The 26,052-nt window shown below is 43.2% G+C and overlaps 1 protein-coding gene across 4 annotated transcripts in view; it reads right to left on the reverse strand.

Annotated features, from left to right (window-relative positions):
- STIM1 (stromal interaction molecule 1) overlaps nucleotides 1-26,052 on the reverse strand; it is a 196,070-nt gene that overhangs the window by 49,250 nt on the left and 120,768 nt on the right. For all 4 annotated transcript variants that reach the window (XM_077824160.1, XM_077824248.1, XM_077824002.1 and 1 more), the window contains 2 exons: nucleotides 16,123-16,234; nucleotides 13,172-13,287 (listed from right to left, as the gene is read on the reverse strand). In XM_077824160.1, coding sequence (XP_077680286.1) covers nucleotides 13,172-13,287; nucleotides 16,123-16,234 — 228 coding nt within the window. The remainder of the gene's footprint in view (nucleotides 1-13,171; nucleotides 13,288-16,122; nucleotides 16,235-26,052) is intronic.

A 26,052-nucleotide genomic window follows, 5' to 3' on the forward strand; every position in this document is an offset into this window, starting at 1 on the left:
CCCCAGGTACCCACTGTCGATTTGTTTCTGTCAAGAGTTGGATAAGGGAATAATAATATTTCTAATTACTTTTGTAATTATGTAACAAATATTACTAGCACCTAACGCCAAGAAGTATGGGATCAAAGGCCTACACTGTGACAAGTTAATTACATTTCAGCTCTCCTTCTCATTTAATTTATGCTTCACTGAAGGAATTGTTTTTTCTTCAGGACACTAAGATGTAAAATAGATCATCAATAAGCTCAACTAAATCTGATTAATCTTCCAGTCTCATATAGGTATTCTCTCATCCCAAGCCTGCCTGATGTCCACTTTTATCTTAGCTATTTCTAAGGCATATTAAGCTTCTGTACATATATGCTTTAGCTAAAATATTTAACAACAATACTATCATGCAGATGCATCAATATGAAGGGCTACAAGAGCTCCAGAACCAACCACCTCCATTCTCTTCCATTATCTTAAAGCAGGAATAGGGCGTGTAGCAGAGTCAGTCTCCCGTCAACCTAATGAGCCCAGCTGGCCCACAGGAGGCTGCCTGACTAGCTACACCCGCCTGACTGGTTGGAAGAGTCAGCAGACTGTCTCTTAAGCCCAGCAGCTCTTCAGTGGCTGCTCTATGCATTTGCCCATGGTTGAGATAGCTCCTGCCTCTGCCTTGGACCCAGCCCTGCTCCTGCCCTCCCTCGCTCCAGGTAACCCGGTTCTGGCCTTTGGCTCTGATTCCTGACTTCTAACTCTGGCTCTGACCCTGGGCTTCCATTCTTGGCTGTCTACTCCAGCTCCAACCACTGGCTCAGCTGCCCACATCCTGGTTTCTGACAACAGTAATACAATACTCCATAAACCAAGGCCATTGAGGAGTTTCATCTGCATGGAAAAATGTAATCATCCATTTAACATATTCACTCACAAAGTCAGTAAAATAATTCAGATTAATATGGACCTTAACTTCCATGCAGGCCAGTTAATCACAACATCCTCTTCCCATACTCTGCCAAGTTTTTGCAGGTGTCTAGTCCCTAATTTCTTTTATCTAGTGAGAACAGAACTGCAAGTCAGAATTTTCACAGCTATTATTCTACTTTCCACCCACACTCAATTACTTAATCCTTCCTCTCCTTTTCAGTTTCCTTTCACCATTCTTGATAGCTACTTTCCCAGTAATTTTCCATCACAGATGCCTTGACAGCCAAAGTCTAGGCTCTCCTTAGCCTGAGGCTGTATGTGTTGCACCAGTGAAGTATCTAGTTTACTAGCCGCACCCTGGATTTGTATCTTTCATCTCTGAATTATTTTATATTTACAGCTGCCAAGAGTCCTTAGCATTTGACAACAAGAGTCCTGCTTTTTCAGTTGTATGGTCTCCAATGAGAAGATACCAGGAAAATTCAGAGGTAACAAAGTCATTCTAAATGAAGGGCCTTTTTGGTTTCAATAATCTCTTCCTTGCTTTAGTGTGGTTACCACAAGAAGAAGAAGTGAGGTTACCAAGATGGTCTCCCCTAGTTAATTCCAGCAAAGGAGAATGAGTGTGAGTCACTGCAAGGCAGTAATTCAAAGGATGACAGATCAAAGATCTAGCCCACAGGCATCATACTGTGCGTTTGAAACCTGTCAGTTAATTTACCCTCCTGTTTTGTGTGCTTGCCCATCAGTGTCGACATTCAGACACAGGACAGTAACTGTGTCATCGTGGCAAATGCAGTGAAAAACCCTCAGACACTGAGCTTTTTAAATCTAAAGATTTGTCACCCCTTTGGTGGTCCAACCAGCCTATGGGTAGAAGCAGTGCTCTGGCCTCTCCAGATGGGCTCCACAGAGAAGGCCTTTGTAAGGGGGAAGGAAGAAGTGCAGTGGGGAGGAAGGCAAGGGAAACTACAGACGTAACAAGTTTCGATAGAATGCATGATCATCACTATTTGCCATGACTCATCTGTAATTTTCCCCCTCGTGGTACATGCCACCTCACCTGTTCACACACGTGCAGGCACTAAGCACACTAATCTGCTTTTAAATCGGTTAAATGGGGTTTGCTTGACAGCCATCTTAATAAGCTCCTTCCTCCAGTGACACAGTGTCTCACTCCTCTACAATGAAAAACCTCCCTCAAATTAGCAATTAGGAGAGTCTAAATTTGGCAGTTGCATTATAGTTTAGATTCGGAATAGCTCCACATGATGCACTTTGTAGTACTACACACAGTGCTTTAGTGGGTGCTGCACAGTGGATGAGAACCATAGCTGAATATAGCTGGGAAGAAACACTAAGTGAAGTGTGAAACCAAGAACCATCAGGAGAAATCAGAGGGCTACTCACACAGGCAAGTTAAAGATACCATGATGGCAGGGATTAGTAATCCTAGAGTGCCTAAATCCAACTTCCTTCTTTGTATCTACCATCACAGACTAGCTGATGCGAGCATGACACAGCTCGGCGGTGCAGTATGTTTCCTTGGCATATTTAATATCCCCCACTTCTTACAGCACTTTCCTTCCAAGGCTCTCAATGCAATTTGCAAAGATTAATGAGTTAGGACTCCCCATTACCATGCCCATTTTACTGATGAGAAATGAAGAGAAGTTCAGTGAGTCATCTAACGTCACACATGCCAGTCTGTGGCAGAGGAAGGACTATAATCCAAGTCTCCTGACTCCAACTGCCATGTCCTAAACATAAGACCATACTTCCTGTGTCATTAGATATGTATAATAGGGGACATATTTGCTGGCATATCTCCATACAGGAGTATTAGTTCCCTGTGCATGGGAATTGTGTTTGCTTCAATTTAAATGATATAGAGCCCTTCCAAGCATGATGGTGAAGACTGACACACAAATGCCTGTAATAAACAAACATACAGTACCTATGTGATAATATTGTAAACTTTAGGGCTTAGCTACATGGTGAAATTGAACAGAATAGCTATTCTGGAATAAAAATTACTTTATTCCACAATAATTACTCTGCTTTGGGAGTGCACTAATTATTCCAGAACTAAGTGACTTTTATTCCAGAACAGAGTGTCCACATGGGGAGCTATTATGGAACAGCTTGTTCCACCATGACTATTCTGGTCAATTTCCCTGCATAGACCCTAAGAAACTGGTCATGAAGCAGAAAATCTTCCAGTTTCTTAGGCATTTTCTGAAATTCTACTTATACATCAGAGCCTTCACTAACTGATTTCTTGCATTTTCCTGTTTCCTCCATTGCCATTTTCAAAGCCTACTCAACTCTGGGATGGAACATGATAGATTAGCATCTCTCATCAGAGCTGGCGGCTTTCCATTGATTGCCAGCCAAGGCTTGTGTTTACTCTAACACACTCCTACATACACACAGTGCTATTATTAACCCTTTGGGGTGTTGTATCACCATGGCAGCATAGTGAGATCATTTCCTACTCTCAGATTCCATCCTTCTCTTTAATAGAGTGTACCAGAGCTTTCAGTTATTCTGCACCCAGGCTGCAGAACGCTCTGTGGAAGAAGGAAGACAGTCTTAGCATTTCTCCTTTGCAGATTTCTGCCTCTTTAGGTCAGAGCTTTTGTTTCCAATTGAACACAACTCCCTCTCACTGGGTTTCTTCGTCATTTGCAAGGCGCAGACCAGTATACTTCGTCCTGTATTGTAACTGCATTTTCCTTCTTTCACTCTGCTCTTTTTGTGCTCTCACTCTCACAAGATGTTGTTCTCTCTCTCAGGATATTGATTCCAAAACAAAGTAACTGCTCATAGTCAAAATTAAACATGTAACCTGAGTTGGGGAGGTATCAAGATGTGGCAACACGAGCTAAAACAAAAAATCTATTTTTCTTCATGCTTTTTTTGGCAATTCTGCTAAAAACATCAGGTATTACACAGTTGATGGAAGGGAGACCTTTGGAGACTGAAAATTTCTTCCAGATTTAAAGCAGCAAGATCAGCAAGGCTCACACTATCGATGACTGATTCAGTACTTCAAAGTGGAGCACTCCACACATGCACACAAAATGTTATAACATGTCCACTTTCTGGGATTAAATCATACCTCATCTGCTATGGTAATGGGCTTTTACACTCATGTGTCAGTTTCTATTCTTCCATTGACTGCTGGCAGAAGATTAATAGTGGCCTCAGGTTCCTTAAGTGGCTGCTAAAATGCCCAGTTCCAAATGATTGCAATGGTTTAACTTCACTGATTCTTTAACCCTTTCAATTCTTAGTTCTTGAGAACCAGAAACCAAGCGCCAGATCCTCAACAACTCTAACCAGTGCCCTTATGGAGAGGAAGCAGCAAATATGGCTTTAGGCCACCATTATGGTTCTCTGATCCCTGAGGCTGCTAGGGAGTGGTTAGGCACGCAGAATAATTTAGAGCAGCTTCCAGACTGCTCTAATTTATGCTACCTGGTAAACAGAACCTTATGGGTTGTTATGAAGGTGAAAGATCACTGGATGGAATACAGCACATTCTTCTGACAGGGTCCTGGGAGGGGTTGGTATAACGCTGATTAAACCGGCTCTCTGCCAGCCAGGGACTTTCTTACGCCAATCCTTAACTGAGCTATTAGGGCAGCTTTGTAGACACTTTCTTAGGTTTACTCCTAGGGGAATTCTGTGCCCCTATGCATGTGCAGAATTAATGTCCTCCACAGATTTGTTTTCCCCTGCAGCATAATTGATTCTGAGGGGGAGGTGAAGGGAAGATGTGAAAGAGTCATGCTGCAATTACACCTTTCATCCACTAGAGGCTGATGTGGAGCCAGAAGAGCGGGCTGCTGGCTCACTGATTGAAGCAGCCAACCACAGAAAGGGAGGAGACAGAGGTACGGGAGGGCTATGGGGCGGGGAACAGACAGAGCGGGGCATACGGGGCCACTGGGGAGGGTCACACAGATTGGGGTTCAGAAGAGCGAGTGGCGGAGACAGACTGGAGGAGGGGCATAACAGCTAGTGGTATGACAGCATTAAGCCACAGGCTGAATGAGGGTGGGGGGTGCAGAGACACAAGGGGGTGGGGGAGAGGAGTGGCTGAGTGGGGGTGCAGGAACACATGAAGACAAGGGGGAAGAGAGAAAGGACACATGGGGATGGTGGAGGAGGGGTGGCTGAGTGGGCGTGCAGGGACACATGGGGATGGCGGAGGACAGGTGGCTGAGTGGGGGTGCATGGACACATAGAGACAGGGGCAGACATGCCTGACTGAATGGGAGAAGCTAAGGATCAGCTAGGGTCTGCATGGGGGAGGCTCCCCAACTCCCTTACAATCCCTCCCCCCTCAAAACAAACAAACAAATTGTTCCATACTATTCCCACCCACACCCAGCAAACCTCCAGGTTCATTCCCAGACTCCTTCCTAGCAATTACTTCCTTCTCCCTCAGCTCCTCAGTTACCCTGACTCACCCAAGTCTTTGCACTGCTTCTGAGGGTGGGAAATACATTTGTGTATTGTAGTTTAAATGAATTATTACTTAAAGTTATTTATTAAAATGCCTCGTAAGGAATCTATTTGTCAAAAAAACATTCCCTGAATCTTTTTTTGTTGTCTCTGTTGTTACAGACACACTTGCTGATGGGTATTTTGAAATAAATTACCAAAATAATTGAAACTAGAGTGATTATACTGTGTTATTTTGACAAATAAAATATGCAGAATTTTAAAATATGGTGTGCAGAATTTTTAATTTTTTTGGCGCAGAATTCCCCCAAGAGTACAGGTTGGAACAGCACAAAGAATTTGGCCCCACAAGTGGATATTCAACTGCCCAGCACTCTCCTACTACATTGTAGTAACTTTCTGAATTTGGCTTCAATATTCACGGAGGGATGAAGCTGAATCAGATCCAGAAACTCAGAGCAACTTGGCTGCATTTAGCTGCAGGAAAACCAGGAGTTAATTAGCTCTATGTTCATGATTTCTAATCCAGCTATTACTCTTTTTGTTTTCTTTTGTTACAGCATTAGAAATACACAGTACATACTGACTCACTGAAATAAAGCACATGAAGAAATCAGAGAGTTTCAACTACACGCTGGACAAATGCTGGCGCTGTTTAAAAACTGAATCAAACTATAGAGAATGTAAACACATTCTCCAAATAAAAATCCAGGATACAAAAATCATCTCTTAAAAATAAATAAGCACTAGGACATTTCTAACTGAGTAATGTTATAGAGACTTGCATAAGAAGTTACAATACAAAAATAAGGACTATATGCCACACTGGCTGCTTAATTTAAAAATGATTTAATGGAGCAGTGAAACACACAACTCACAGGAACATGGGAACTGCCTTCCAGATCAGTCCAGGTGATCCAGTATCTGTCTCTGACAGTGACCAGTACCTGACTTTACACGAAACCTCACAGCACACAGTTATGGAATAGCCTAGTTTCTTCTTCAGCTTGTCAGTAGTTTGCTTATGCACTGAATGATGAGGGCTTATAGCCTTTCTTAAAAAAAAGTGTTAAATCCTTTCTATTGTAACTGTGAATGTTATCTACAGAAGTGGAATTCTCCTAAACTCTTGACCTTGATGATCTCTTGTTGGTAGTAAGTTCCACAGGAGAACTGTGTGCTGTATAAAAAAATATTTCCTTTTATCTATTTTGAAATTGTTCTCTTAATTTCATATGTCTCCTTATTCTTATATTATAGAATCAAAGAATCATAGGAGTGTAGGACTGGAAGGGACCTGGAGAGGTCATCTAGTCCAGTCCCTTGCACTCAAGGCAGGACTAAGTAATAACTAGACCATTTCTGACAGGTATTTGTCTAACCTGTTCTTAAATACTTCCAATGATGGCAATTCCAAAACCTCCCTAGGCAATGTATTCCAGTGCTTAACCACCCTGACAGTTAGGAAGCTCTTCCTAATGTCCAACCTAAACCATCCTTGTTGCAGTTTAAGCCCATCCTTCTTGTCCTATCCTCAAAGATTAACAAAAACCTTTTATGTACTTGAAAACTTATTTCCCTCCTCCGAGAGCTGAGGACACAACATTCTTGGCTAAGATGATCCAGCTAGGGAACAAAGTTCCAGAAGAGATTAGGCAAATCCAGAGTCTGCCTTTATCTTCCTCTTCAAAAAGGTCTTTCCACCATAAGACACTGACAACACTGACACCCCTTTTAATCAAAAAACCCAACCAACTCATGCCACCCATCCCCAACCAAGCCAAAACAACAACATCCATCTCAGAAATAAGTCAAGCTTAAAAAATAAACCGTAAAAGTAAATTAATATTTTAAAAAATCCCAATCAGAGTTTTACCCCGGAGAAGGAAACGTGTGAGAGACTTCATAAAGTGCACTAGGGACTTTGCTACTGCTATCGATTTTATATAGAAGGTGCATGGTTACTACAATGCTGGGTGGGAGTATAAAACCTGAAGAGACATTGATATTATGAGAACATGTAACTGGAGCACTCATAAGAACATAAGAATGGCCCTACTGGGTCAGACCAAAGGTCCATCTAGCCCAGTAGCCTGCCTTTCAACAGTGGCCACTTCCAGGTGCCCCAGAGGGCATGAACAGAACAGGGAATCATCAAGTGATCCATCCCCTTTCGCTCATTCCCAGCTCCTGGCAAACAGAGGCTAGGGACACCATTCCTGCCCTTCCTGGCTAATACCCATTGATGGACCTATCCTCTAGTTCATCTTTTCTCTGCCATTCAATATTCTATGTACATACCTCTAACATGACCTCTCTTATTCGTTTCCTCTGAAGGCTAAAATTTTAACATACTGACCCATGCATGTGAGAATAGGGCATCATAACACAGGCCTTACAATTCTACCTCTCCCTTGGTCACTGTTAGTTTCATAGTTTCATAGTTACTGTTTCTTCAAAGGCACTTCAAATTACAGGTTATTTTACTGTAGTTGCTGTTATGAACACTGACAGAACAATATAATAAAGCTATTGGATTTTTAAGCAAAGAAGTCATTTACAGGATTATTAATGGGGCTCAGCTCGATGCTGCTGTTCAGTGTAGGTGCAGGTAATCTAAACACAACTCACTTGAGTGTAAATATTTAAAGTGGATGGTACATGTGGGAGTGATAATGAATTTTATATTTGTTTAATAAATTCTATTGCTTTAAGCAAATAACTTCCCGACAGCCATCAAACTACTTGTCAAATATGCATTTAATTATTATAGAAAAAGATAGCTGCATTGAAATTTAAACCAAAGGAAATCTAGATTGGTCTATCCCAGATGGATGACACTTCTGGAATAAACATTTAATAAAAAGAAAAAATATCAGGCCATGCAGAAACTAATAAATATTCTGACATGTGCAATATTCTGTTTTAAAAACCTGTCCTTTTATGGATAAGCTGCTTCTCTGATTGGCGCAGGCAACGACCTTTCTATTTCAGCCAGTTATTCGATCAAGGCTTGGTGATGACCACCTTCTGGGAATTACTCATTTCCCAGCAGAGTCCAGAGGAGCTGAGAGCAGCAGTGGAACAACAAACCACTGTCATTCTGCTGCACCAGCATCTGAAGTGCGCGTCTCCATTCATAATCTGCCGTAAGAGGAAACAAGTCACAATAACAGAGCATTATCACAGGGCCTCGGGCTGTGACCTTTGCCTCGTTCCGTATGTCCCATCTCAGCAGCTGATATCGGCTGGGATGCTGTCACTGCTGCTGCTTGGACTGGAAGCAGAGCATTCTCAGAACAGACTTCTCTCCTGTGGAATCTGCTCCTCCAGTCCTAGCAGATCACCAAAGTTAGCGTGAGTATTAGTATGGCAGTAAGGAAGTACGTGAGGCTTACCTGGTGACCCAGTATAGCTTACGTATTTTTTTAACTTTGTGACCTGAATGACACAAGATGCCTATCTGCCCTAGCAAATGGAACTAGAGAAATATTTATTCAAGTAAATATCTTAAGACTTTGCAAGCTTTCCAGGGTCAGGCCTAATTAGTACTTGGATGGGCAGCCTCCAAAGAAAGCCTAAGGTAGGTAATTCAGCAGGTAGCACTCTTCTCTCAAGTCAGTTCTGACCAATGGCACTGTGTGGTACAAAGGGCAATTTTTTGTGGGAGGAAACATAAATCCAATATTTTAACTGCTTGTGGTGATTAAAAATCTTATGGTTCTTTTCACAAGAGTAGGGATGTTATTTCTGGTGTCCTAGCTAAAATCTTAATTGGTTAATTACACTCTGTATCCCTAAATTCCCCATATAACTTCACTTAAATATGGAAGTCTTTATGACCTGGAACCTCCTTGGGTCAGGGACCATATTCAGCATGCAAGACACAGAGGTCACCAAATAAAATAAGGAATTCAGCCCCTGTTGTTGTCCGCCCCAGGGGTGGCTGGAGTGACTCCCAAGTGCTTTTGGTTCCTTTGGGAGGAAAGGTGCAGTGTAAACGTATGCTCATGAGGTGACCACTGCTGTCTGACAATGTTCTATTCCCTGGACAATAACTCTGAAAGAAACAAGCTAAAGTACCTTATAAATTCTTTAACAAGTTAATTCTCTTCCCTATGTCACATTAGATATATCAGAACTTTATCATCTCAAGGTAACATGCAAGCAAGCCATTCACTTCCTCCTCTCTTGTGCACTCTAAAACTAATTCTTTCTGGTATAGTATCTACTCCAAAAAACATTCTATCTGGTACAGTTTTATTCACATGCTATGAGAACTGCAGCCAAACTGATCCTTAAACCAACTGCATTCACAGAACCCCCAAAGCGTCTTTGCCACATTTGGATTACTTAATGGCACTTTCCTCTTTGCCCTCATTTTTCAACACTCTGATTAAGCACGGGACCACGATTCTGCAACAGGGATGGGGAGGTGGGTGGGTTGGTTTATAATGTAACGCATACAGCAAGTCAAGTTCAGTCATCATCACATCCCAAGGATCTACCCAGCGGCAGCCATGCTGGACAAGCCATAGGTGACCAGGTGTCTGCTGGAGTCTCTGCAACAGATTTCATAGTTTCATTAGTGAACAAACTTCTGGCATCCAGCCAAATATGTTCTGCCTTAACGAGCAAATACTGTATCATCCCTCTTGAAATCTCCACTCCACGGTAGTGGCATTATCTACTATTTTTTTATGGCTTTGGCCTTATGTAACTGAAGTGGGATGCTACGTTTGTCTAATCCAGACTGTGGCTTTTCCAGTCCTCCTAAATTCTTATGTAGCCCCAAGCACCGCCATGTTAGAAGGCCTTCAATGAGCACTTCCCTTCTCCTTGTCCGCAGATAAGCAGAAAGAACTGTGTTTTGGTCAGCCATAAGAATGAAAGTGAGGCTGCCCAAGCACAGCAGCCTGAACAGAGAGGTGGGTTTTGCATGTAGCTCTGAATGGGCTCAGATTACTCAGCCTTAGCTCATCGGGCAGTGAGTTCCATAGTCTTGATCCAACTCCTGGGAGAGTTCTGTCTCCTGCACTCACAAGCCTCATCCTACTGGTTGGCAGTTTCACACTGCCAGGGGGATATAGCTGTTGTGGAAGGCCACCTTTATTTGACTGACAAAAAGGAAACTTGGTGTGTAATAGTAATTCCTTTGAATTCACTAAATCCGGCATTGGGCAAACACTCACTTCACAATTTAACTGGTGGCCAAGCACTTCCTGAAACATAGCTAATCACTGACGTCTGTTCAAACCCGGTAGCTTTGCAATCCTTCTGAAATTAGTTCTAGATAAATAGCTCTCTAAGTATATAAAATGCAGTTTTAACTTGGAACATTCCATTAAATTAACCAGTTTTCATCCTTTATTTTAATTGTTAATCATTTCCAAGGTATTGCCTCCATCCATTTACTCTGTAACAATCCCTAACCACAAGTTCTGTACCAGAGACATGCTGACCTTCGTCTATTCAAATATTGCAATCATCGCATTCAATAATGTTTGTACAGCAGTCTGAACGTAGAAAGGACTCAACATTAAAATGCTATTATGGCCATTTTAGCAGGATGGAATATCACAAATGAGGATAATGCTAATGCTTGCATTAATGGCTAAGAATAATGTAGCATTCACTTTGCACTTAAAAATCACCTTTCATCAGACAATCTAAAAGCCCTTTACAAACATTCATTCTCCTAACACTCATATGGTGTCAGTTATTATCTCCAGTTCAGAGATGGGGAAAGTTAGGCACAGAGATTAACATGTTCAAGTGCACATCTTAAATCAGTGGTTCCACTAGAAATTCAGCCCAGGAGTCCCTGCTTCCAGTCCCCTGCTCTAACCATTAGTCTGCAATGCCACTGACCACTATCAAAAATGTCAACCTTTGAACATAAACTCAGTAGAACTGACTCAAAATAAGACTTTTTTTTAACATTTGGGAGCAGAACTGGCTGTTCTGCTAATTGCACAAGAGAGGCCTGTTGGATCAAATGAATCTGTTTAAACCAGTCAATTTAAATCTCCTCCAGCAGGCGAACACAGCCACATTAGGTGGCAAACCCCAACTCAGCTGATTTCTGGGCAGGCAGGGCTTGCACTAGGGCAACTCTCCCTGAAGACCTGCCACAAAATCATTGGAAAGAGAATGCTGGCTGCATTTGCACTTTGACATTATCTTTTGGTATGAGACAGTGGAGGATTTACATCTTGCCCAGACGGCTAAGGGTCATAGACCCCACAAAGAGAGGGGCAGAGAAAAAACTTAAGATTGGGAGGAAGCCCCAGCTCCTCCCCGGAAGGTACAAGAATGGTAAGTGGGGAAGACAACCAGCATGTAGTGGGTTAAAAAGGAGCACGGCTAATGTAGCCAGCACAGTGCAATAGATACTGGTATGTAACAGAAGGGAGAAGACGAAAAAAGGGAAAAGAGAAACTCTCTCTTATTTTGCATTTGTACAGTGCCTGGCAAAATGGGGCCTTAATCACGGTGGGGCCTCTCGGGGTACGTCTACACTGCAATTAAACACCTGTAGCTGGCCTGTGTCAGCTGACTTGGGCTGTAAAACAGAAGGGTAGATGTTTGGGCTCGGACTGGAGCCTGAGCTCTGGGACCCCATGAGGGGGTGGGAGGCCCCAGTACCCAGGCTCCACCCCAAGCCCGAAAGTCTCCATGGCAATTCTGCAGCCCACAGGCCAGCTGAAGCATTGAATTGCAGTGCAGATGTACCCTAGGTGCTACTATAACAGAAATAAATAATGAGAAAGGGAAAATTAGTATAAAAAGGAAAACAAAATGGAAGAGAGGTGAGGAGGGAGATTTAACAAAAAATACAATGCACATCAACCAGACTTCCAGATCCACAGACACCATTAGTTGGTATCGCATGACAAGAACTCATTTCCCAGTTTTCATTCAGTCTAAAATGTCTTCTCAACTAATCTGCACTGCTGTTTTCCTCATCCAAGATCAGGCTGTTTTGCTTCTGGCCCACTGATATTATAGTGCTGTGACAACATGACAAGATCTTTCAAGCAAGGATACATAGCAGCTGCATTCCAAAACAGAGAAAATAAGAGATTTACCGAGACCAGATGCAGACCTCAGAATTCTACAGTGTGTTCTGAACTGTTGTTGCATTGAATACAAGGTGTAGCCCACAGAGACTGAAGGTCCAGCATGCAATGCTTCATTTATGGTTACAGCCAGTGTCCAATTCGATAAAAATGCAGGACTGCATACTGGGACGTGTAGTCTTCAGGGCTGCTCCTCCATAGTTAATATGTTGGTAGCTCTGCTTCCATTTTGTGCAAATCAGGCTATTATCAAGTTACCTAGATGAACTTTGGTAGGGAACAGTTTGATTTCACCTCCACTAGGTACATCCTAGAGCAGCGGTAGGCAACCTATGGCATGCGTGCCAAAGGCGGCATGCAAGCTGATTTCAGTGGCACTCACGCTGCCCGGGTCCTGGCCACCGGTCCGGGGGGCTCTGCATTTTAATTTAATTTTAAATGAAGCTTCTTAAATATTTTATAAACCTTGTTTACTTTACATACAACAATAGTTTAGTTATATATTATAGACTTATAGAAAGAGACCTTCTAAAAACGTTAAAATGTATGACTGGCATGCAAAACCTTAAATTACAGTGAATAAATGAAGACTCGGCACACCATTTCTGAAAGGTTGCCGACCCCTGTCCTAGACACTGTCTCTGGAATGGGCGGATTCCTTCCACCCTTCTCTAACGAGCCAGCTCTGCACCATTACTCACAGAGAGGAGGTCCGAACAGCACTGTGTCCAGGGCTTTCAGCTGCAGCTTCTGCCTGTGGCTCCGATCAGTCATCTTCAGTACAGTTCCCATCATGGTGGCATTGTTTATCGCTAACCTACAGCGAAAAAAAGAGCAAGCAGTCACATTTCAATCTGGAAATGGCAATACCAGAATAAGAATACCAGAGCCTGAGCTCTCGGAGGAGAAATACAATGAACAGGACCAGGGCACTGTCCTCTCAGGCAAGTGGAAGACCCTTAGAGAACTCAAAACGCAGCTTTTGAAGCAGGATGGATATTTTAAAAACATCTTCCTTGGCAATCGGGTAGGTATTAGCACAAGAATCAGAAAGTGACAAGTGCCATTTTTTTCAGTTAAACCTGGAATCTCTCTATTTGGCCACACCATCAAACAGTTGCTTCCTCAACTCCATATAGCTGGCAACTGGCACCTTATTGTTTGCACAGCCAACACAGGAGAGACCTCCCAGGTGGGAGAAAACCTGATCAGGTCAACACACCCAGTCTCTTGAGCAAAACATCTACTGCCACAGAAGCCTTATTTTATTACCACTTACAACACCTTCTCCCAACCCTGCCTACAGGCCCCTTTTAGAGTAGCAGCTGTGTTAGTCTGTATCTGCAAAAAGAAAAGGATACTTGTGGCACCTTAGAGACTAACAAATTTACATTTTTTTCCCCCCACTGCATGCATCCGATGAAGTGAGCTGTAGCTCACGAAAGCTTATGCTCAAATAAATTTGTTATTCGCTAAGGTGCCACAAGTACTCCTTTTCTTTTTACAGGCCCCTTGTTAGCAAGGATAACCTTGGGTCTTTCAGTCTGTTAGCCCCACTCCTAATCCAACTGTAAGTGTTTCTGTTGAGCAGCATGAGATTCCACAGCTCTTGTTTATTATTTGTATTACTAGAGTACCTATAGGCCCCACCCAAGACCAGGGCATAGGAACATAAGAACGGCCAGATTGGTCAGACCAATGGTCCACCTAGCCCAGTATCCTGTCTTCCAACAGTGGCAATGCCAGATGCTTCAGAGGGAATGAACAGAACAGACAATCCTCAAGTGATCCGTCCCCTGTCGTCCACTCCCAGTTTCTGGCAAACAGAGGCAAAGGACACATTAGGCATAGGGTAGCATCCCTGACCGTTTTGGCTAATAACCATTGATAGAACTATCCTCCGTGAACTAATCTAGATCTTTTTTGAACCCTGTTATAGTTTTGGCCTTCACAATATCCCCTGGCAACAAGTTCCACAGGTTGATTGTACATTGTGTGAAAGAAATCCTTCCTTTTGTTTGTTTTAAACCTGCTGCCTATTAATTTCATTTGGTGACCCCCAGTTCTTGTGTTGTGTGAAGGGGTAACTAACACTTCCTGATTCACTTTTTTCAGACTAGTCATGATTATATAGACCTCTATCATATCCCCCCTTAGTTGTCTCTTTTCCAAGATGAAAAGTCCCAGACTTTTTAATCTGTCCTCATATGGCAGCCATTGCATACCCTGAATCATTTTTGTTGCCCTTTTCTGTACCTTTTCCAATTCTAATGTATCTTTTTTGAGATGGGGTAACCAGAACTGCACACTGTATTCAAGGTGTAGGCATTTCATGGATTTATATAATGGCATTATGATATTTTCTATAGTATTATCTCTCTCTTTCCTAATGCTCCCTAACATTTCTGTTCGCTTTTTTGACTGCTGGGTGGGTCTTTTGCTCATGGTTTGTGTTTATGAGCCCTAGTTGCGGTGCTTTCCCAAATTAATTCTGAGTTAATTCCCTCCTTTTATTAAAAGGTTTTGCTACACTCAGACTCTGTGCTTGCGAGAGGGAAAGGGGGATTGCCGCTTAGAGGCACCCAGGGGGTGGTGTATAATTGTCCCAGGTCAATTGGGTGGCGGCTTGAGCCAGTTTTGTGTTGTGTTGTTGAAAAAGACCCCCTAGATACTGAACCCGGCTCTTGTTCCTGCTGGCTTCACCTGGCAGAAGGGTTACATATGTACAGTTGGGATGATGTTTTCCAGTGGGCATTACTTTGCATTGATCAACATTGAATTTCATCTGCCAGTTTGTTGCCCAGGCACAAAGGTTTGTGAGATCCCTTTGTCACTCTCCGCAGTTGGGCTTACTTTGGGCTCACCTCTCTTGAGTCATTTTGTATTGTCTGCAAATTTTGCCACCTCACTGTTTACCCCTTTTTCCAGATCATTTATGAATATGTTGAACAGCACTGGTCCCAGTACAGATCCCTGGGGGACCCGGCTATTGATCTCTCTCCATTCTGAAAACTGACCATTTATTCCTTCCCTTTTATCCTATCTTTTAATCAGTTACTGATCCGTGAATGGACCTTCCCTCCTACCCCATGACTGCTTCCTTTGCTTAAGAGCCTTTGATGAGGGCAGAATTGTGCTAAGTACTGTACACACATGTAAGAGATAGTCCTTGCCCCACAGACTTTACTCTCTGCACAGACAAGTCAGATACAGGGCGGGAGAAAAGAAAGATTAGCCACATTTTACAGATGGGGAACTGAGATTCAGCGAGTTGCCCCAAGTCACAGATGGAGTCTGTGAGGGAGCCAGGAACTGAACCCACATCTGATCTGTCCTATTCCAGGCTTTAACCACAAACTTCCCTTGTTGGCTGCAGAAGAGAGAGATGAAATCTGGTATTTAGGACAGTGTCTCCCATGTGGTAAAGTATAAGCTTTTCCTCGCAAGTTCTTGCCCTCCCCGAACTCCCCCTAGAGCATAGTTCCCCCTAGTTCTTGCCCTCTCCTTTCCTTCAGCTCACATCCTCTCACTCATTTCTGTGCAGAGGGCCAGTGCAAAGCCTATGCACCTTATAAATCCTCAAAACAGGATTTAAGTGGTGCAGGCCTTGCGCGCACACACACGTAAGCGAGAAGATGCAATCGGCACTGACCTGGGCATGGCATGTCCACTTAGCTGCAGTTTCCTGAAGGTTTCTTCATACTGTGGCAGTTCTACATAGGTGATTAGCCACTGCACCACCTCATCAACTGTCCAGTTATACACTGTGAGGGAGGAAAAAACAAACAGCTGAATCCTTTTCTTGTGGAGCTGAAACTCGGTCAGCTGGCAGCACCAACACATCTGCTATCTTCATATACCCAACACCCCAGGACAGAAGCTTCACCTGATGCATCTCTCCCTTTCTCCTTCTGTACAGTAAAGATAAAAGCTGAAGAGGGTTGTCACAGGGTAGCTGATCCCTATAGACAGATTACGCCCAGCTCCCTTGGACCAGGGCAGGTGAGCCCACTCCAGCTAATTAAAGAGGGCTGGGTTACACCTGAGCCTATTAAGGGCTGTTAGTCAGCAGGAGTAAGGACTGAGACAGGCTGATCCTGGGGAGGGAAGGCCACGCTGGAGTGGAGCTAGTACATGTGGTGGGTCCCTGGAGAAAGGGGCCAGGGACTCAGGGAAGCAGCCAGGCAGCTGCTGCTCCAAGAAGGGACCGGAGCTGGCTGAGGCTAGGGAACTGGAGTGCTGGAGACCCCTGAGGGGGGTGGCCCTGAAACCTGGGGCCAAGGATGGAGGTAAGTCAGTTTTCTGTTTGTTTGATAACCTCTGTTAAAGAAATAAACCTCCTTGACTGAGACTGGGTGAGGCAGCGCATGCTTTGGAGCCAGGGAGAAGGTGAGTTCGGTGACAAGGGTTTAAATCCTTCATTGCTGGAAGGCTGCTCGTATGTCTGAGCAGCACATTTCGAGGAAACAGCTAAAAGCTGTATTAGGAGTGCTGGAATGCACCAGACAAGCTCATCATCCCCCTGGAAACATGGAGCAAATCTAGCAGCATTGCCTGCACAGATAAGCCACCTTCAGTAACTAGATGAAGACCTTCAAAATGTCACGTGGGAATTGGCTAGGTGACCTTATAGGTTTTTTCAGCCTACAACATCTTTGGTTGTGTGATGATTTTTCATAGTCTGTCCTGTATATACAATAAGTCTGCTGCAGGAGATTTAGGATAAACAGGTACCAGCATACAATGTCCAAAGTCTGTCACTTTTCCCAACAGCTGTCTAAGGCAATAAACCTTATGGGTGGGGTTTATTTTACACCACAATTACAGCTCACGGGGTGAGGCGGATGACGGCATCAGATATACCAGCAGTCTGAAACAGCTCTTGGCAAAGATTGTGTTCACTTTCCTCACTGTGTGCATTACAGCACAATCCCGAGTCCTATGCAGCAGTGTGTTAGGATATAGATATTCAGGTCTGTCTGTAAAGGTCTATACTCTAAGAATTTAGGTGTATTCTTATCACTTGGCTAGTTATAGAGGTATAAAAGAAAGAATCAAAACCACTGTCTGCCAGTGTAAGGGCCTTCTCTTACTGTGACAGTCTGAGGCCCTGTTCTTAGGCTAAGGTCTTTGGCTAAGCAACAGAGGCAGCCATAAACTGGGAAGCGACCGGTCACATCCTCACATTCCAAACTAGTCACATTGCAATAAGGTGCTATTGGGCCTTTAGGAATACAATCCTGTCCTGATAGTGCCTATCACCTCCAGAGAAAGGGAAGTGCTTAGAAAATGTAAAAGGAAACCTAGTTTGATAGCATCCTGTCTGGCAAGAATTCACTCATCAATAGCTGGGATGTGAAATCCTCACTTTTGTATTGTTTTGTCATTATAGTTCCCACTTTGCTATTGTTTGTCTGTATAATCTCTGTCTGGTTCTGTGATTGTTCCGGTCTGCTGTATAATTAATTTTGCTGGGTGTAAACTAATTAAGGTGGTGGGATATAATTGGTTAAATAATCATGTTACAATATGTTAGGATTGGTTAGTTAAATTTCAGGAAAATGATTGGTTAAGGTATAGCAAAGCAGAACTCAAGTTTTACTATATAGTCTGCAGTCAATCAGAAAGTGGGAGGGGGAGTGGGTGTGGGAGATGGGAATGGGGGTAAGAAAATTGGAGTCATGTTTTGCTAAAGGGGGAAATGGGAACAGGGAATGGGAGTAAGGAAGTTGGAATCACGTTTTGCTAAGGGCAGGAATGGGAACAGGGACACAGGTGTAAGGCTCTGTGGTGTCAGAGCTGGGAAGGATTCATAGATTCATAGAATATCAGAGTTGGAAGGGACCTCAGCAGATCATCTAGTCCAACCCCCTGCTCAAAGCAGGACCAATCCCCAATTTTGCCCCAGAACTCCCTAAATGGCTCCCTCAAGGATTGAACTCACAACTCTGGGTTTAGTAGACCAATGCTCAAACCACTGAGGACACTAAGGAAGGAAACTGGAATCATGCTTGCTGGAAGTTCACCCCAATAAACATCGAATTGTTTGCACCTTTGGACTTCGGGTATTGTTGCTCTCTGTTCATGCGAGAAGGACCAGGGAAGTAAGTGGGTGAAGGAATAAACCCCCTAACATCTTGGTGCCGGTGACTCGGATGCATCGCATTGGATAGGTGAGTGGCAGCCTGTAAGTCCCCCTCCCCAACAGTCCGCGCAGCTGCTTGGAGGGGGTATCGCGAACCCTCGTGATGGTAGTTGCGGGTTCTGGCAAGCCAGGGTAAAGGATTTTTTGGATAAATGGATAAGGAAGAACCAGGGCCCATATCAGGTGCAGGGGTCAACCTGGGATGAGATTAAAAAGGAAATGGAGAAAGTGTTAGGGGACCCAGAGGGATGGGGGTGGCTGAGGAGCCCACTCTCCTTGGTATATGGCTAGTGGAAGAAGGTCCCTTCCCATGGGGACTGAGTGCCTTCCAGGGAAAGGAGGCACTTCAGTCTGCTTGTGAGAGGTTTGAAGTAAGGGCAGCATTATGGGAAGCTGCCAGGAATCTTTCAAGTTTGGTGCTGCTTCAGCAAGGGCTGCTGAAGGGTTGTGAATTAGTTAGGGGTAGTGAAAGATGATTTGGCACAACAGCAGAGTCAAACAGTCAAAAGTCAAAAGCAGAGTTAACAGACCACCTTTAGAGACTGGATCTGAGACTTGGTCCTGGGGGAGTGGAGAGAAAGAAGGGGAAAAAAAAAAGGGTTTCAAAGTGCAACCTGCCTTTCCACACTCTTTTGTTTTTCTGAAGTTTTAATAGAGGGTACTTTGGATACTTATGTGAGATGTCAAGAAGGAAGTTTTTGTTTAATGATAAAACCCAGTTATATAAATGTAACTGTATGTGCAACTCTGTGCAGTCACATGGGACGGAAGGCTTGGTAATTAAATTTTCTAAGGGGGTCAGGTAGAGTGGCTACTACCACCACTATGCTTCTGTCCCCAGAAGCCTTTACAGCTATTCTGAGGGAAAATGGGCCCTTTTCCCATAGAAATGGTCTATAAGGGACTGCTGCAAGCAGCAGGCAGAGAGAGAATCTGATCAAAATTATTTGACTTTTGGGTAATGTAATCAAAATCACTAAAGGATGGAAGGGGTTTCTTTTGGAACTTAACTTGGCTGCCCCTGGTTGTGTCTAGTTGTACAAGATGGAAGTGTAATCGGGGTACAGTTGTGTAAAAAGAGTAATGACAGTGCAAGGGATGTTAGGCAAAAGAGAATTTTGTGTGTGTGCACAGGTAAAAGAAAAGGAAAAGGGGAGGAATGATGGGAACACTGAGCCTTGGGATGGCTCTGGGGGATGAGATTGTTGCTTTGGTGGGTGCGCATGAAAACTCTGTGGACATGGGGGAGGCAGTTACACCTTGTGTAAAATTAATATGGCTAATATAATGTATGGAGGTTAAACTATACGGAAGGAATGCGCATTTTCCCAGGACGTGTGCAGTGTATATTGGAGAAGGGGTAAAAGAAATGCAAATAAAACATGGCACTTAATTAAAATCCTAATAGGGCTCCAAAAGGAACCACAATAGGTTATGCTTTCTTTTTCAGATCTCTGTGTTTTGGAGCAGGAGATGAAAGTAATCAGAACTCTGGTGGAAGTAAAATGCTTCCCTTTTAAGACAGTGTCTGAGCTGCTAACAGCTTTGGATCCAGAAGCAAGCTAGTAAGCCTCTGTGTGTAAATGCAAATTACCTAGCTGATGGGCACAAAGGAGCTGCAAATAACGAATACATCTGGTCAGCAAACAAGCTACTAGAAGACTCAGATTATGGCCCTCTAGGAAAGGGAGGTGAAAAAAACAAGTCAAGCCTGAAAATAAGGGGGACAGGTTAACCTTAAGGGGTGGGTGTGCGGGGGGAAAATGGGAACAGGGAATGTGGAATCATGTTTTGCTAAAGGGTGAAATGGGAACAGGGAATGGAGGTAAGGAAATTGGAATCATGTTTGGCTAAGGGCAGGAATGGGAACAAGGACACAAGTGTAAGGCTCTGTGGTGTCAGAGCTGGGAAGGAGGATACTAAGGAAGGAAACTGGAATCATGCTTGCTGGAAGTTCACCCCAATAAACATCGAATTGTTTGCACCTTTGGACTTCGGGTATTGTTGCTCTCTGTTCATGCGAGAAGGACCAGAGAAGTAAGTGGGTAAAGGAATAAGCCCCCCTAACACAGTGTTTGTAGCTTTATCATAGCAATTGGGAGCTAAGAGGCTCTCAAGAGCTGTGATATAAAGCACTTAGGAGACAGATTAAAAATGGTCCGTGAAACTGATTTGCTGGAAGAAAACACTGGGACTTTTATAGTGCTTTCTTCACCTCCTTCACATGCTTTGTTAGGCTTCTGGAGGGAGTTACTTGGGCCTCAACTTTGAAAACCATGTCAACTAATTTTAGGCGCATTCATTTCAAAGGAGTTCAACTTGGGACACAGCTTGATATCAAAAGACTCCAACATGAGCGGACAGCGGAAAATTATGGCCTATGAAATGAGTTTTCTCTCTTGCCTTTAAGCATGATTGCACCACTGTGACACTGCCGAAACGGAAAAAAGTCAAGCAGCAATACAACCACTAACCAGGGGTGAGTAGGTGTTCGCTCTATTCTGATATGTCTAGTGTAGCCTGCATATAGCATCTGCCTGGTTCATCCAGTGGCATTTAGATAAATCCCAAATAATTCAAACAGGATCCTCTATTTGATGTCCAGTCATTGCTTTAATTGGTTATGACTATTGCACATTCTTCTATCCAAGACTTCAAAAGAGATCTCTCATACACAGTGCTTTTAGATCTCTAGCTGGCTACACAGCCTTATTCCCCTCTGGTCTGAAATGGTTCTGTTACATTGAAGTCAATAAAGTTGGGCTCACTAATGCCAGCAGTAATTTATACCTCAGCTCCCAAACTTTGAATGGATACATAAGAATATAAGAACATCTTCCACTTCCCTCAGAGGAGATGAATACTTCCAGCTGGAGAGAAGGCCTGACAGGGTGGGAGTTCCCTTGTTTGACAGAAGCTAGTGTCTAATATGGGCAGCCAGAGGAAAGGGATATAATTTTAATGCAATCTCATGGGATTGTCGGTACAGAGAGATACAAAGCAGCACAAACCAAGACAGTAAACCCCACCAGTTTAAGAAAACACGCTACAGCATTAATTTAGATGATACTAGACATGATGGAAGCCAGACTGTGGGCCATAAAACATTTCCTTTACATCTGGCAACTATCAAGCATGAACACACCCAAGGGAATTAGAAATTAAAACTGGATCTTCAGAACCTGGTATCAAATACCAAAGCCTTCTAATCTCCACTAGTGAGCATCACGAGGGGCTGGAATGAGTGTCAATGTCCACTTCAAACCTCCTTTTATAAAAAACAATCAAGACAAAATTTAATGCTAATTTGGATACTGGTTCTGCTGTCAAAGAGGCAAACACAAAACTATTTCAGATTTACAGCCAATTCAGCAGTCTCTCCTTGGAGTCTGTTTTTGATGGTTTTTTGTTGAAGAATTGCCACTTTTAGGTCTGTAATCGAGTGACCGAAGAGATTGAAGTGTTCTCCAACTGGTTTTTGAATGTTATAATTCTTGACCTCTGATTTGTGTCCATTTATTCTTTTACAGTAGAGACTGTCCAGTTTGGCCAATGTACATGGCAGAGGGGCATTGCTGGCACATGATGGCATACATCACATTGGTAGATGTGCAGGTGAACGAGCCTCTGATAGTGTGGCTGATGTGATTAGGCCCTATGATGGTGTCCCCTGAATAGATATGTGGATCTACAACCTATCCTGAAGGATGACCCATCATTCTCACAGATCTTGGGAGACAGGCCAGTCCTTGCCTTCAGAGAGCCCCCCAACCTGAAGCAAATACTCACCAGCAACCACACACCACACAACAGAATCACTAACCCAGGAACCTATCCTTGCAACAGAGCCCGTTGTGCCATCATGTGCCAGCAATGCCCCTCTGCCATGTACATTGGCCAAACTGGACAGTCTCTACTGTAAAAGAATAAATGGACACAAATCAGAGGTCAAGAATTATAACATTCAAAAACCAGTTGGAGAACACTTCAATCTCTTCGGTCACTCGATTACAGACCTAAAAGTGGCAATTCTTCAACAAAAAAACTCCAAAAAAAGACTCCAAGGAGAGACTGAGAGACCTTAGAGACTAACCAATTTATTTGAGCAGAAGCTTTCGTGAGCTACAGCTCACTTCATCGGATGCATACTGTGGAAAGTGTAGAAGATCTTTTTATATACACACAAAGCATGAAAAAATACCTCCTCCCACCCCACTCTCCTGCTGGTAATAGCTTATCTAAAGCTTACAATGTGTATGATACTCAAGGTGGGCCATTTCCAGCACAAATCCAGGGTTTAACAAGAACGTCGGGGGGGGAGGGGGGTAGGAAAAAACAAGGGGAAATAGGTTACCTTGCATAATGACTTAGCCACTCCCAGTCTCTATTCAAGCCTAAGTTAATTGTATCCAATTTGCAAATGAATTCCAATTCAACAGTTTCTCGCTGGAGTCTGGATTTGAAGTTTTTTTGTTGTAATATCACAACTTTCATGTCTGTAATCGCGTGACCAGAGAGATTGAAGTGTTCTCCGACTGGTTTATGAATGTTATAATTCTTGACATCTGATTTGTGTCCATTTATTCTTTTATGTAGAGACTGTCCAGTTTGACCGATGTACATGGCAGAGGGGCATTGCTGACGCATGATGGCATATATCACATTGGTGGATGTGCAGGTGTGCATGAGCCTCTGATAGGGTGGCTGATGTGATTAGGCCCTGTGATGGTGTCCCCTTAATAGATATGTGGGCACAGTTGGCAACGGGCTTTGTTGCAAGGATAGGTTCCTGGGTTAGTGGTTCTGTTGTGTGGTATGTGGTTGCTGGTGAGTATTTGCTTCAGGTTGCGGGGCTGTCTGTAGGCAAGGACTGGCCTGTCTCCCAAGATTTGTGAGAGTGTTGGGTCATCCTTCAGGATAGGTTATAGATCCTTAATAATGCGTTGGAGGGGTTTTAGTTGGGGGCTGAAGCTGGAAATGACCCACCTTGATTATCATACACATTGTAAGGAGAGTGATCACTTTAGATAAGCTATTACCAACAGGAGAGTGGGGTGGGAGGAGGTATTTTTTCATGCTTTGCGTGTATATAAAAAGATCTTCTACACTTTCCACAGTATGCATCCGATGAAGTGAGCTGTAGCTCACGAAAGCTTATGCTCAAATAAATTGGTTAGTCTCTAAGGTGCCACAAGTACTCCTTTTCTTTTTGCGAATACAGACTAACAAGGCTTTTACTCTGAAACAAGGAGAGACTGCTGAATTGGAATTAATTTGCAAACTGGATACAATTAACTTAGGCTTGAATAAAGACTGGGAGTGGATGGGTCATTACACAAAGTAATGTTTACTCCCCCCATCCCCTGCTGTTCCTCAGACGTTCTTGTCAACTGCTGGAAATGGCCCACCTTGATTATCACTACAAAAGGTTCCTCCCCCCGGCCCCGCTCTCCTGCTGGTAATAGCTCACCTTACCTGATCCCTCTCCTTCACAGTGTGTATGGTAACTCCCATTGTTTCATGTTCTCTGTGTATATAAATCTCCCCACTGTATTTTCCACTGAATACATCCGATGAAGCGAGCTGTAGCTCACGAAAGCTTATGCGCAAATAAATTGGTTAGTCCCTAAAGTGCCGCAAGTCCTCCTTTTCTTTTTGCGAATACAGACTAACACGGCTGCTACTCTGAAACCTTTTCTTTTTAAGTCATTCTTGCTTACAGTAGAAAGTAGATCCCCACTCTTGGACCCGTGCCCAGCTGAATTCTTATAGCTCCTAATTCTGTGCTGTTAAATCTCCTCACCAGAGAGCATGGTAAATACCTAGCTTACTGGTAGTGCTACCCTCCACCCTCTGGAACTTTTTTACTTTATTGAAGGCAGCTTCCCTCTGATGGTTGCTGTGTTGCCAGCCCTGCTCTCTTTGGGAGACATTTAAATTAATCTAACAGACGATCATCATCTGCTTAAAACAGTGGTCATTGGGTATGTTTACATGAATTCAAGCCCTGGTTTCCTCAGAAGCTGCCTATTTTAGTCTTTTCTTGTGATATTATGTACCCGCCTTGTTTTCTTAGAGGAACTGTCTAAGAAGCAGTCCAGAATCAACAAAGCTGTAAGAGAGTGAACTGGAGTCTATTCTGCCTGAACTTCAAAGCTAACAGCAGAAGAATCTTTATTTCTGGTGACAATGTAAATTGCAAAAAGAACAGTTTGATTTTCAGACCTCAGCAGAATCTACAGAGATGGCAGTTTAAAAAAAGCATTTAATTTGTAAACTGAACAAATCTGCTCTGGGCATCATGTCAGCGAGAGACTCCTACCACACACCATTTCAAAGCCATCTTTCAGATGACAACTGCAGAAAGAAAGCACAGCCTTCTTCGTGAGCCTGATTCTACCAGTCTTCCACAATGGATGGACTAATGACTTCAAAAGAAGCTCACGCTCAGAGGGATTAGCCTCCGTATGAGAACGAAAATAACGCTGGAAACTAACCATTTCATATTTTATTAACAATATGGGGCATGTTGCGGCAGAAAAACTGAAGAGATAACTAAGCCCAATTCAGCAAGGGAAAAATCATGTAACAGAAACATTTTAAGGAAATGCTACTTAAAATGTGTTTCAGGAAAAAGAAGAAATCAAACAATGGAGTAATGTATCTTGAGAGCATCCTGGGATGTTCCAGCACTTAAGAGCTTCTGGGTTGAAACTGACATTCAGATACACTTAGGCAAAGCCATTTGTAAACAATGATACAACAGAATAAATATTTCTAATGTCAGGCTTTCCTCAAACACACAAAAGACAAAGTGCCCTGTAGCATCAATCTGATTTTTAAAGTGCTTTGGACAAGAAGTTTTAAACATACTGGCCACCCTAGTGAACAGAAGAATAAAACAAATGGGACAGGGAACCAAACACTTAAAATTTTTGTTTTTTAAATACCCCATTCTTCTATTCTTCTCCCAACCCTTTTCTCCAGAGAGAGTTTCCAGTTGGTTGTAATTTGGAACCTAGAAAAGCAATTCCAGATTCATGCATGTCATTGCTTCATTTTCCAGTACCACAGACTCATGTCTGCTGTTGGTGACTTATTAAGTCACCCTGCAGAGACCATAAGAGATTATTAAACCAGTCGTTTTTAAATTATAATTTATATACAGACACGTCAACACCGCACTTTGAAGACACAGATGCTCCCTGCCCCAAAGAATTTATAGTGTAAATGAAACAAGCCAAACATAAAAGAAACAGGATAAGGCTAAGAAGCTGAAAGGTTTGGAGGTTGTCAATAAAGTGATCAGAAGATTGCTTGAAGAAGTAGCTTTTAATGAGTTTATGAAACTTCCCGACAGGTGGATTTTAATAAGGGACTTGACTGAGGGGAGGAGAGGCTGGATGGCAGAGAAGGCTGTTCCAGGTGCGAGGGCAG

This window comes from Eretmochelys imbricata, chromosome 1, assembly GCF_965152235.1.
Source record: "Eretmochelys imbricata isolate rEreImb1 chromosome 1, rEreImb1.hap1, whole genome shotgun sequence".
NCBI lineage: Eukaryota > Metazoa > Chordata > Testudines > Cheloniidae > Eretmochelys > Eretmochelys imbricata.